Source organism: Oncorhynchus kisutch, linkage group LG2 (assembly GCF_002021735.2).
Source record: "Oncorhynchus kisutch isolate 150728-3 linkage group LG2, Okis_V2, whole genome shotgun sequence".
Classification (NCBI taxonomy): Eukaryota; Metazoa; Chordata; class Actinopteri; order Salmoniformes; family Salmonidae; genus Oncorhynchus; species Oncorhynchus kisutch.
In genome coordinates, this window is record NC_034175.2 from 4,806,252 (window position 1) to 4,820,126 (window position 13,875).

Sequence of the window (13,875 nt, forward strand, 5' to 3'; positions counted from 1 at the left end):
ATTAAGAATGTTCTAATCTGACTTCTCTATGTGACAGTGTATGGAAATTGTCTTTTTGGGCCGGGCGTACGGGACGGTTGAACTAATGTAGGCTAATGTGATTAGCATGAGGTTGTAAGTAACAAAATAAATTCCCTGGACATACACATATCTGATATGGGCAGAAAGCTTAAATTCTTGTTAATCTAACTGCACTGTCCAATTTACAGTAGCTATTATAGTGAAATAATGCTATTGCTATTGTTTGAGGAGAGTGCACAATTATGAACTTGAAAATGTATTAATAAACCAATTAGGCACATTTGGGCAGTCTTGATACAACATTTTCAACAGATATGCAATGGTTCATTGGCTCTGTCTAAAACTTTGTACATATACTGCTGCCATCTAGTGGCTAAAATCTAAATTGCGCCTGGGCTGGAATAATACATTATGGCCTTTCTCTTGCATTTCAAAGATGATGGTACAAAAAAATAAAAGCATGTTTTTTTTCTTTGTATTATCTTTTACCAGATCTATTGTGTTATATTCTCCTACATTAATTTCAAATTTCCACAAACTTCAGTGTTTCCTTTCAAATGGTATCAAGAATATGCATATCCTTGCTTCAAATCCTGAGCTACAGGCAGTTAGATTTGGGTATGTCATTTTAGTTGAAAATTGAAAAAAAGGTTCCGGTCCTTAAGATTAAACTGCGGTACAGAAGCAAAACTGTGGGAGCAGTCAAAACCATTATTCTAGACCAGAACCCTGGCCACTTGGTGCATACTGCCACCTGTTTGAACAGGTATAAAGCTTGCCGATTTACTGCCTCCTGCAGTTATGGAATGTTTGTTCACAAGTATAATGCATTGGCTGATCCCTCCTGGTGACCTGGTTGGAATTATGTGATCCTTCCTTAACCCATAGGAAGTCCCACCCAGTGACTACTTCAAAATAGTGAAAGTGCTCAATGGCACTGCCCATTCTAAAATAGACATTTGGGCACTAGAGTCCTCTATCTATCTCTATGGGAAAAGCCACAAACATCCTGTCCAAATGAGCATTACAAGTTAGTGCCTTAGTATAAACTGGTTTGGGGGTTTAATGTAAATAAAAATGATTGAATGACTTTATTGTATTTTATTGTATTGAGGTAGCTAAAAATCACATTTGACTAAATGTATTTGCATATGACGCAAACAATCATGTCATTAATCGAAAAATATTTTCTGATTGCATAGAGGGCCACAAGGGAAAATCTCCGTGCACTGTTTTCTGACAAATAATTCGAAGAAAATATCCAGAACCAGAATCCAAAAATAAAAACACGCAGACAATGCAGTGATGAGGCGCACTCTAGTGTTCAATAGAAATACTGCAGGAAAAAGTCTCAGTGGGGGTTAAAAGCCAAAACTTCCCCTTCCAAAATTATGGATTCTAGGAATAATTTAAATGTAATGTTACTTAGAATGTACCTTTTCAAATCTCGTGTGTATCAATGTATCTTGAGGATGGCATTAATAATCACTCATCTACATTCATTTACTTTTAAATAACAGGCAATATTCTGTGTCTGGCACATGGTAGGCACATTCCCACTCTGGCCTTTGTGACCATAGTTCTCAGGACGTTTGGTCAGGGCCAGGGGCTTTCAAATTCAATCTGAGCTTATGTCCCCAGTCACACATTGATGTCAGTAGACTGGGGTTGGCAGGCTGTGATGTTTTCTGTTTTTTGTTTGTACAGAAGCAACACTTACATTAGATTTGCTGTGAGCTGTAAAAGTTTCCTCCATGCAAGTCATTCATGTGATAAGAGTCTTACAGGTACAGATATTTAACCCCTTATTATAATGTTGGATGCCAGTGCTTGATGGTTTGGTACCTTAACCATGAGCAAAGTAATGTTTTACCTCATGCAACAAGGGGTTACGTACCCAGGTTTTATTGTGCTGCTCACCAAAAGTCATGAAGAGTGAAAAGTTGATTTGTGGAAGATCCTAAAGAATTATGTGGACAGGTTTGAGAAATAGCTACATTTGTTGTAATGCTTTGGAATGGATGGCGTTATTTGTGAACATTAGAATGACGACCATATTGTTACACAAAGTTGCTATTGTAGTAATTCCCAAGCATATCTAACATTTTGACTAATAGTTCATGCTTCTGATAGCATCAAACGTTCTAAATTCTCTCTGATATGTTGCATTCTAGCCTGGTTGCCATCTCTGTGTCTCTGCTCAGCTATTACATTCCACTCCTTGCCAAAGCCAATGACAGGAGTGGGCAAGGAGTTGAATGTTAGCTAAAAAGACTGGTACCTCGACTAGTATTAAATTCAAATCAAATCTAATTGTATTTGTCACATGCTTCGTAGACAACAGGTGTAGACTCACAGTGAAATGCTTTACTTACGGGTCCTTTTCCAACAATGCATGGTTAAAGATCAAATACAAATAAAATAGTAACACAAGGAATAAATATGCAGTGAATAACGAGGGAGTACGAGTAGAGTCAATGTGAAGGGGTACAACGTAATTGAGGTAGCTATGTATTGTACACATAGGCAGGGATAAAGAGAATAGGCAACAGGATAGATAATAGACAGTAGCAGCAGTGTATGTGGTGAGTGTGTGCCGTCCGTATACTTGTGTGTTGGGGTGTCAGTGTATGTGAGTGTGCATAGACTCAGTGCAAAAATGGGCCAATGCAGGTAGTCAAGGGTTGCCATTTAATTAGCTATTTCTCAATATTGTTTAGAAGTCTTATTTATTTTAACTAGGCAAGTCAGTTAAGAACAAATTCTTATTTACAATGACGGCCTACCCAGCCATACCCTAACGACGCTGGGCCAATTGTGCACCGCCCTATGGGACTCCCAATCACGGCCAGTTATTAAGCCTTCCTCCGACACTGCCGTCTCCTGGTATATTGTATGGTAGAGTTAGGTTCACTGGGGTTAGGTTATATTGAAGTTTAGAAAAAAAGTTTATATTGTGTGCGGCTGTCTGTCAAGATGAAGGCCTACCCTCTGGGTGGGTATGAGTTTTTCAAACGCACCTATGGCTTGGAATCATTTTTGACATTCTCGACTTTGGATGGCTGGTGGAAATGTCAAGTAGTATGACGACAGAGCACCTACCATATGTGATTGGTCTTGTTGGTTACGTTGTTTGTACACGTGTTGTATGGCTAAAATGCCGATTGGTCAAGACAACACAATTTCATTTGGGAGACGTAGTTGTGTTCCGTGTCAACGAAAATAGTAGCTGGCTAGCTACTCTAGCACTTGGCCACCACATAACTTTGGCAAAAAAAAACTTTCTTCCAGTAACTCGCTTCCCTTTATTGTATACGTTATTTACCCCCAAAAGCATGCTGTTTTTAGCAGAATAACGAATTGGAGTTTACGTGCTATCAGTTAATCTGAACTTTTGAGGAGAAGAATTTCAGCTAGCAAGCTGCAGCTGGCTAACGCGTTAGCATAACTTGATCGCTTGCTTGGCATTCGAGATCTAAATAGTCGGCGATAACTGCATTTATTCATTTATTTGAGGTGTCGTGAACCACTTTCTCATCGATCAAGCATAAGCAACAAGCATTTATTAGTTGCTAGCTACCGTTGCTATTTAGACGAGGATCACAGAGTTCGCTAGCCCCAGTCACCTGAATACTAATATTCTTCGGAAGACATGGTAAGTAAAAATTGTTTACAAACACTTTCATAAATGGATACAATTATTGGTTATTTAGCTAGCTAACAAAGCAAGTCAAATTGTTTGCCAGCTGTTTAGCTGACGTTAACTAGCTAACTACATTAACGTTACTTAGCCGAGACCTAACTTAGCTAACTAGTTAAGTTGGGTAGCTAACGTTAGTTGGTTATTTGCTTGCTATAGTTAACTAACTGGCGTTAGCTGATATAACGTTGGCTACGATTTTCTTTTGCAGGCCAGTTCAGTGTTGACACTTCTCCCGAACACAATTTAAATGGAAAACTGTCCAACATAAAGATTAATCACCAACTAACTTCTACACGATTGTCAGCAAATTAACTATCATAACGTTAGCACACCCCAAAGTTGGTGTATGTAGCTACCTATGCAAGTTAGCTAGCTACCTAATGATGATGATTTGGCTGGCTAGCTACCTAATGTTAGCTTGCTAGTTAGATATCTTATTTCCTCTCTTTTAGCTAAATTGATGAGTTGTAATAAGAACTACATCAATATGTTAAACGGTTTGGCGATTTAATGGTACATTAGCTATTTGATTTGACAATGATGTGAACTAGTCAGTAATTGTAGGCAGCAATGCTACCATTAGCTAGCTTTCGGCTAATTGTTAATTCGCTAGCTAGCTACAACCTAGCTTTATTTGACAAAGACAGAATGGCTTACTTGATGTCCGTTTTGTATGGCTAGAAAATGCAAATACAATATCTTAACTTTGACCGGTTTGTACATTTATCAATGAAGTAAACTGCCAGACATTGGCTGAAATCGCAGTTGTCAGTTGTGACACAGCTTATCCACTGCACTCTCATGATGATATTAACGTGAATCACCACCTGGCCTGTACTGTAGTCGACTCAAATACACGATTTACGATGGAGTTGAGCAGCGACTAGTGTGGGCAAACTGGAGTTACTTAGTCCCATACAATATCGTTTTTATCTAAAACTACTGATTATAGCATCCAAAGAATCCCCCGCAATTACACAGGAATGTGTGTGGGCTATTCTTTGGGTGTTGAAATCAGTAGTTTTTTATTCAAATAGATTTTGTGACTAAGGAGCTCCAGTCTGTTCACTCTAATCGCAGCTCATCTCCATCATAAATCGTGGAGTTGAGTTTAATCGGCTACAGGCCTAAGGCTTATCAGACAGTAGACAGCTACATTGATTCTGAGCAACCATTTTGGTGACAGCTTTACTGAAATTGTCCCTGCCTGAGATTTTCCTGTTATTGATGTGTTTGTGATCATGGGATGTGTGGGTTCCATATCTATAGTATTTACCATATGTGCACCTTTCTGTTGGTAGTGGGACAGAATAGTAATGTGTGTGTGTGCCCCATTTATAGAACTCCAATGTAGAGAACTTGCCGCCCCAGGTTCTGCGTCTGGTGTACAAAGAGGTGTCTGCACTAGCTGCAGATCCCCCTGAGGGCATCAAGATCTACCCCAGTGAAGAAGACATCACAGAACTCCATACAGCCATCGAGGGACCAGGTAACGCATACCTCTGTCATGGGAAATGTTTTGTCTGCCTAGGGAAGCTGTAATGTAGAACATGCTTAATGCTGGGGTTGACATTAAGCTCTCAAAGGTACTTGTCCATCGGGCAAGTACAGGCAAAAAACGAAAATGGTCTTCTACATGTACAAATAAAAAAATAAAGTACCTTTTCATTTGAACATTGTAGGAATGAGTCAGCACACTTATGACACTATTCAAACCCCTTTTTCATAAGTTTCATGCTAAATCTGTAAAGAAGTTAGAAGTCTTAAGGTGTCAGCATGCTTCAGTTCGGCTGGCGGTTAGCTGAAGTCGGCTAGGCGAACCAGACGAGTGTGCTCGCATACTCCCTTAAAAGACCTTCGCTTGGAAAAACAGGTAAAAAGCAGAAATAGTATTGTTTGTCCATTGTTAAATGCCATAGCCAGTATTTCCTTCCTCAACATAGTCAGAATTAATCTAAGATAACTCAAGAAATCTGTCAATAGTTTTGATGTTTCTGACAAGGATTTTTGCAGTATTTCGCAATGAAACATTTTCATGAAAATGAGTCGTCTCTCGTTGAATGACAACCGACTTTACTGAAGAATCCCTACTGTTGGCCAATCACTGACAAAGGGGTGTAGACTTCGGCTACTGACTCTGGCTACCAACTTTGGCTTGCTGCAAGAAAAAGTGTACGCCCAAACGACAAAAAAAACGTATCAAAGTCCAAAAACGGCACAAAATATTGTCTTAATATATGCACAAACTCTTCCGAACTGTTTCGGGTGGAAAGCATGTAGACGTCTTGACTCTGACAGACTTCTGATGAAAAGGGTTAAAGTGTGTGTTAAAGTATGAAGTAATGATCATGCATGTAAAATACTCCATAGAGGCATCAAATTTAAGTCTCTGGTACTTTTGTGCACCTTTTAGACAAAGGTTCTGAAAGTAGAGCTCAGCAGCCAAGTGGTACTGCTGTGTGTATCTTGTTGACTGTTACTCAAATGGTGAGGAGTTGAAGCCCATTGGCTGAAACAAATTGCTAGGGGCTGGTCCACGTAAATATGTAAAATGTAGGGGAAAAGCTGCAGCACAGCTTCCAGAAAAGTCATTCTCAAACTTTAGTTTTCGTGGCTAATTCAGGTTAGACCTCAACTATGCTCAGATTACACACTGGCTAGCTAACACACTACTAGAGGCAGTTGGCACAAAGGCCTAAACATTTGATTTAGTTGTCCAATCTTCACTGTCTGAACTGGAAAACACTTAGGCCTACTTGAGTTGCAAGGTAATTTGTTAAATTATGGACTCCTACCGCCATTTGAGCACTGACATTTGCTACTGAAACAGGTGCGTCTTTCTCATATCACTGCACGTTTAGCCTACTCCTGTTTTAACAGGGTGTAATGAGCTTATTATTGGCTATTTGCCTTCATCAAAACAATGTTTTTGTTACATATGTCCATCCGTAAACTATTCTAAATGACAGACTAGCAGTTCGCTAAATGGACCAGATGCATACATTTTTTTCAAATCTGCAGCTCGTAGTTGGAACACATTTCCCTACTTTAATTAACCAGTCCATTTTGAATTTGTGATAAAGCTGTCATGATTTGGCAAGGAATGTAGCTTGTCTACAGTTTTGCTTGTGTATGCCATCTGTTAGATGCATTTCTATAGGCAGTAATTTCTATAGTCTTAATGGGAGCTTGGGTGCGCAACTTGTTTGTTTAGAGGGAGCGTTCGGATCTGAATGGAGTGAGACGAGTAACGGAGGTGAAAGAGAATGTAGGGAGAACTGTGTGATCACTTGGCTTGATTTCTTTTTTTGTTGAGTCGCTTATGCACATGAACAAATGGAACACGAGTCAACGTGAATGAACGCTAGTCTTCAGGACAAAAGGCAGGTTCCCCTTTACCGACTGTTCAGTTTACCTGCCCTGGACAACCAGTAATGTCAACCCCTGCTTGACGTGGTTTATTTATTGTGCTTCAATAGAAGGAACCCCGTTTGCCGGGGGTGTTTTCCGGATGCGCCTGGTCCTGGGGAAGGACTTCCCTGCTGCACCACCGAAGGGCTACTTCTTAACCAAGATCTTCCACCCTAATGTGGGCCACAAGGGAGAGATCTGTGTCAACGTCCTGAAGAGGGACTGGAGGGCAGAGCTGGGACTCAGACATGTATTACTGGTAAGAAACATTTACACATCTCTATGGATGCTTCTTAATAATCCAAAATAGCAATGGGTGAAAGAAAATATTGTATCTGGTGCATTTTATATTCTTAACATTTTGTATAGTCATCTCTACTTGGTTCAAGGAAAACCTTGAAATATACCCTGATGACTCAATGGTGTTCATTCTCTCTCTCTCTCTCTCTCTCTCTCTCTCTCTCTCTCAGACTATCAAGTGCCTTATGATCCATCCCAACCCTGAGTCGGCTCTCAACGAGGAGGCGGGGCGTCTGCTCCTGGAGGACTATACAGAGTATGCATCCCGTGCTCGCCTCCTAACTGAGATCCATGCCATGGGGGGGCACGGTGGGGCGTCGGGGGTGCCCCAGGACCCCGCCGATGGCCCCCAGCCCAAAAAACATGCAGGGGACCCTACCAAGAGGGCGATTGGGGCAGGGGTTGCCCCCTCTGCTGCTCTGGGTAACGGAGCCAATGGAAGCAGTACTACCTCCAGCAGTAGTAGTAGCAATAGTAATGTTGTAGGGAAGAAGAAAACTGATAAAAAGCGAGCGTTGAGACGACTCTAATGCTGCTTGGAGTCTTCTCTCTCTGTGTGTGTGTGTGTGTGTATACTGAATATTGCCCCCCTCTCCCAGACTCTTTCTATCCCCCTGACTCTACTGTCCCTTTTGTACTCATTGCATCTTGTATCCCTGTTCATTCCTTGTTGCCATATATTCTCCCAATCCCCTGTGGATAAATCTATTTGCATTCAATTACTTTTTGACAGCACCCCTTTTTTAATTTGAATGAAACCTTCCATACATATTTGTCTGTTGTAGAAGTGCTCAGAAAGTGAATTTTTGGACCTCAATGTCAAAACACAAAAGATTAAGGTGCTCAAAGTTGACCCCTTTTGCGAACCACACAATGAGACATCCATGTCTACATCACTGGAAAATATAAACGGTTGAGATTTGATATATTTTAAAAGCTTGCAAACAGGGTTGTCAGATTTATTTAGTGATTTCTTGGTAGGGTGGGGTATGCAAAATAGGTAAACTTTGAGAACCTTTATCTCCTGAATGTTTTGGGCATTTAGGTCCAGAAAGTCTCTTTCTGACCACTTCTTTCATGGAAAACATGTCTGGAACGTTTTGTTTAAAACAAAAGGGATGTTGTGAAATAAGTGACTGAATTCAAATGGGTTCACCGATGTGTGTGTTAGTTCTCTCCATGGTTCCTCACTGTCATGATCTGAGGCTTTATTGTGTTTCATACACAGCACTAGTGATTGTGTGTGTCATACAGTAGCTAGACTGTTTGAGCTTCAGTCTGACTCATCTCCCCCATCTGAAATTAGGCTTCTTTCTGTTCAGTGTTCACTAAACAAAATGTCTTGGATATTTTGCAAAAACAGAAAATGCCTCTTTCTTTCCCCACCCCCTTCTTGACAATGGCTCCTGTTGCTGAAATGGTACTGTGTACTGCCCAGCTAGCCTCGTGTTGGGAAACTGGTGAGATGTTTTGTCACGTCTGAGTTGAGTTACCTTATACGAGATCAGGTTGTCGGAAGGGAGTAAGGGTGGAGGACTTATTCGATTATGCAATATTTTTTGATTCATAGAGTGAAACAAAACATGACGAGATGGTCATTCATTGGGTAGTCAAATGAGGAAGCAGCAATGAGCAGTTTTCCCATAAAATGTTTGTCTAGTCGTGGTCGAAATGAGATGGAAACGAAGGGAGCAACATTTGGTCTGATTATTACTTTAAAAAATGATTTCGCCCTCATTTTTTTGTAAATGTTTATCCCCATGTATGACTATTCTGTTTTTGCATTTTTACAAAATTGTCATTGTTTATTCATTGTCCAGTATTTGCCAGAGTGGTTTTAAAGTGACATGCCTATATTCAGATGTCTTGGTGTGTGTATGAAGTAGGTTATTGTCCATACAGGATTAGGTTAGGGTGCAGGATTGTGCATATCATTGATTATTAATTATATCCCATATATAATTATGGATATTTATTTATATGGTCATAGCGGCACATCTGGTCTTTAGTTCTAATTTGCCAATAGTGTACTTGTGAACCTTTTTATTGTTAAACGTTTTTCATTTGATTTGTATGGATCAGAAACCTGCTCCGGTCGTATGCACTATCCAGCTCCTATCCTGTTCCCATATGGGCCAGATTTGGGAAAAAAACAATGTATTTGTCAATAGGGAAGCCTCAACAGATTTGATAGAAATGAACTCCCCAGTCGATATGCTCCTCTGGCTGGGTTTCCTGGGCATGTTTTCTCTCTCCGATCTAAATGCATGTTGGCGCCTACATTTCCCAGGGAAACAATCAACAGTTGTCTTTTACTTCGGTGGGAGAAGGTGCTTGCGAAACTTAACGGGTGGGTATTTTTGTGTCCGTTTTAAGTTATTTAAATGAATAAATTAGAAAAATTTGGGAAAAAATGTATAATTTAGTTCTTTCTTCAGTGTTGGTAAGATATTGAACATATTATGGTGTGAATTGCTTTCTGTGGTACAGTAGTATAATGACTGAAAGGAGATATCAGATTTTTTGAGAGCCCTGAATGTAGGTTGTCTATCTGGGGCATATTTCATAGTAAAATACAGGATTCATTTCCTCTTCATCTGTAAAGGTCTGAGTACATGGGATGGGTGAAAAAGCAACAGGGGAGACGAGTCGAAGGAGGGAGCCACTACACTGTTGAGCTCCACCCATTGTCATGAATTCCATACACACATGTTTAGTCTAGTGGCATGTGCCCCCCCCCCCCCAGCAAGCAGGCTGTCAGTTGACGTATGTCCTCTGGCGCGGCTGCAGTGAGCAGCATGCAGAGCAACCAGCTACCCATCTGGGAATTATCTGCCTGATCCTGGTAGTTGTCCCCAGACACCTGGGTGTTGGGCCGGAGGTGATGCCAGGAAACCCCCCCTATAGAAAGGTTTTTCACCTTCTAGTCCCCATCAGTGGAAAGGTTGATTCAACTGTCTATCGGAGTACCCTACCACCTTGACGATTATGGGGATAGAACGTATGGAGTGGCTGCCGATCCAACTTTTCTGGCCCCATCTTCCCAACAGCTGAAGGTCCCGAAGCTTTTGCTCGTGTGAAATTCTCTACTTTACACACAGTCTTGGCTTTACTCATAAAGAACAGGCTACTGTTGCGACTGGCGCTCATCTATTTAGATTTAAGCTGAAACAATGTCTGCAAAAACACTAATACTGGTCTATATAACAGAACCCAAAAGAGTATCATACTATGTTACTGTGTAATTTCTTCTGAGATTTTAGGATGATTGTACAAATGGTCACATTTTTCTCCAACACAACATCATGCTCCATTAGGCAAAATATTTGATTTTGAACTAAGCACAGCTAGGCTATGCTACAGTTTGTTAACTCCGTCTGCTTGTTAACACATTCGCTCACTACATAATAAAACAACACTGTAGGGTACTTCCTAACTGCACTGTAGGGTACTTTGTGACTGCACTGTAGGGTAATTTGTGACTACACTAACTCATTAAGATCTAAATCTGCATATCCCCCTGAAACAGACCATATGTTTGGTATGCAGATGCTTTATGGATGTTTCACCGGTAATACTTAAGTTATCATTCACAATTGATAGAAATGTGAAGGGAGGTTCTCTAGGAGTAGATCAGAGACTGTAAAGTACAGATTCTTGCACATGCACAAAAGCTTCGGGACCTTTAACTGTCGGGAAGAGAGGTCCAGAAAGTCTTATTGACAGCCACTGCCTAGAAAATGGGTGTGTTCGGGCAGTAAGCGTAACGAAGCCGACTAGACAAAAGTCTTCGGGTGAAGTCTGGGGAGGTGCATCTGCAACAGCCGAAAGTTGGACACTAGTGGTTTTCCAACAGCAAGGCTCAGATCAACATGGCAGTGTCAACATAGCTGCTGTTTGCAAAAGTTTTTCAGAATAAATGTAAAAGTTTATCACACATTCACAAGCCGAAAACTTAATGTGTGTACATTTAAATGATTAGAAAGTCTCATATCGCAGGTGTTGAGAAGCAACTACGGCGGCGATTTCAGAAACTGCATGACCTTTGATCACATGATTTTTGTGAGGTTCATGCAGTCTACATGTAGGCGCAAGGTGGTCAATTTTTATAACTATAATGCAACACACTTTAAATGGTAGTGACGGTCACGATGGTCACGATTTGGCAAAAATGATCCACTTGAACGCGCCCAACTTTACATAAATCATGTGATCAAAGGTCATGAAGGTTTGACTGCAGTCGACAGTACGTTTCTGCAGGTGCTCTTCACCAACTCCATCCTGCAGCCATCACCTGCATTGTGGGAGGCTCTATTGTCAACCAATCATTAGGTTATTTTATTTGACCCACACCGATGTGACCAAAGACATGACTGAAACAGGAACCAACTTTGCCGCAATTCATGTATACAGCGGATATGTACAAATGAATGTGATATTTGAGGTTCTCCTTTGCCAATTGATAGTAAAATGTACACACATAGTGGCAAGAAAAAGTATGTGAACCCTTTGGAATTACCTGGATTTCTGCATAAATTGGTCATAAAATTTTATCTAATCTTCATCTAAGTCACAACAATAAACAAACACAGTCTCCTTAAACTAATAACACACAAACAATTATATGTTTTCATGTCTTTATTGAACACACCGTGTAAACATTCATAGTGCAGGGTGGAACAAGTATGTGAACCTTTGGATTTAATAACTAGTTGACCCTCCTTTGGCAGTAATAAACTCAAACATTTTCTGTTGTTGCGGATTAGACCTGCACAATGGTCAGGAAGAATTTTGGACCATTTCTCTTTACAAAACTGTTTCATTTTAGCAATATGATGTTTGGTGTGAACCGCTCTCAAGGTCATGCCACAGCATTTTCAATCGGGTTGAGGTCAGGACCACTCCAGAAGGCGTATTTTTTGAAGCCATTCTGTTGTTGATTTACTTCTGTGTTTTGGGGTGTTGTCCTGCTGCATCACCCAACTTCTGTTGAGCTTCAATTGGCGGACAGATAGCCTTACATTCACCTGCAAAATGTCTTGATAAACTTGGGAATTCATTTTTCTGTCGATGATAGCAAGCTGTCCAGGCCCTGAGGCAGCCAAGCAGCACCAAAACATGATGCTCCCTCCACCATACTGTTGGTGTGCTGTGCCTTTTTTTCTCCACACATAGTGTTGTGTGATCCTTCCAAACAACTCAACTTCAGTTTAATCTGTCCACAGAATATTTTGCCAGAAGTGCTGTGGAACATCCAGATGCTCTTTTGCGAACATCAGACGTGCAGCAATGTTTTTTTTGGACAGCAGCGGCTTCTTCCGTGGTGTCTTCCCATGAACACCATTCTTGTTTAGTGTTTTACGTATCGTGGACTCGTCAACAGAAATGTTAGCATGTTCCAGAGATTTCTGTAAGTCTTTAGCTGACACTCTAGGATTCTTCAGTGCTGAACTTTCTCCATTTAATGACAATTTGTCTTACTGTGGACAGATGAAGATCAAGGCTTTTAGAGATACTTTTGTAACCTTCCAGCTTTATGCAAGTCAACAATTCTGAGATCTCTTTTGTTTGAGGCATGGTTCACACCAGGCAATGCTTCTTGTGAATAGCAAACTCACATTTTGTGAGTTGTTTTTTATAAGGCAGGGCTGCTCTAACCAACATCTCCAATCTTGTCTCATTGATTGGACTCCAGGTTAGCTGATTCCTGACTCCAATTAGCTTTTGGAGAAGTCATTAGCCTAGGAGTTCACATACTTTTCCCAACCTACACCGTGAATGTTTAAATTATGTATTCAATATAGACAAGAAAAATACACTAATTTGTGTTTATTATTTTAAGTAGACTGTGTTTTGTCTATTGTGACTAAGATGAAGATCAGATCAAATTGTATGACTAATTTATGCAGAAATCCAGGTAATTCCAAAGGGTTCACATACTTCTTCTTGCCACTGTATATTTTCAGTTTGTGAGTGTGTGATATGGGGGCTGGAGACATGTTTATTTCGACATTATAAAGAACTACTTTTCTAAGCAATGGCAACACTGCCATGTTACACTGAGCCTTGCTGTAGGAAAACCACATCAGTGTCTGACTTATGGCTGTCGCAGATGCACCTCCCCCAACTTCACTCCTCAACCTTCGTCTACAGTCGGTTGCTTTCACCTTACCACTCAAACGAGCCCAATATCTGACCCTGCTGTTTCAGTGTTTGGGGACAATGTCTGTATTCTCTCCCCTTTGCTGGCTTCTGCCAGCCCTTTTGACCCTAATACTGTTCTCTCTTTCTGGGATTTGCACAGCATGGGTTTATTCATTTGGGAAAACATTTCAGGCTGTTCATAGAGGTATAGAACATACATATGTCATACAGGGCTATTATTGTTTTGTCTTATTATCTTAGAGGTTTAACACCATGAATAAGCCCCATGCTTTACT

The 13,875-nt window shown here is 40.6% G+C and overlaps 1 protein-coding gene across 1 annotated transcript; it reads left to right on the forward strand.

Annotated features, from left to right (window-relative positions):
• Positions 1–3,129: 3,129 nt before the first annotated feature.
• Positions 3,130–10,027, forward strand: LOC109881836 (ubiquitin-conjugating enzyme E2 S). Its single transcript, XM_020473944.2, has 4 exons — positions 3,130–3,676; positions 5,066–5,213; positions 7,204–7,394; positions 7,606–10,027. The coding sequence occupies exons 1-4, from the start codon at positions 3,674–3,676 to the stop codon at positions 7,963–7,965; spliced, it is 702 nt and encodes a 233-aa protein (XP_020329533.2). The 5' UTR covers positions 3,130–3,673; the 3' UTR covers positions 7,966–10,027.
• The last annotated feature ends 3,848 nt before the right edge of the window (positions 10,028–13,875 follow it).

What these genes read in the sequence shown, in the direction of transcription:
- LOC109881836 (XM_020473944.2), top strand. An exon ending in TACAGCCATCGAGGGACCAG is followed by an intron (nt 5,214 to 7,203) that starts GTAACGCATACC and finishes GTGCTTCAATAG; the next exon opens with AAGGAACCCCGTTTGCCGGG. An exon ending in GACTCAGACATGTATTACTG is followed by an intron (nt 7,395 to 7,605) that starts GTAAGAAACATT and finishes TCTCTCTCTCAG; the next exon opens with ACTATCAAGTGCCTTATGAT.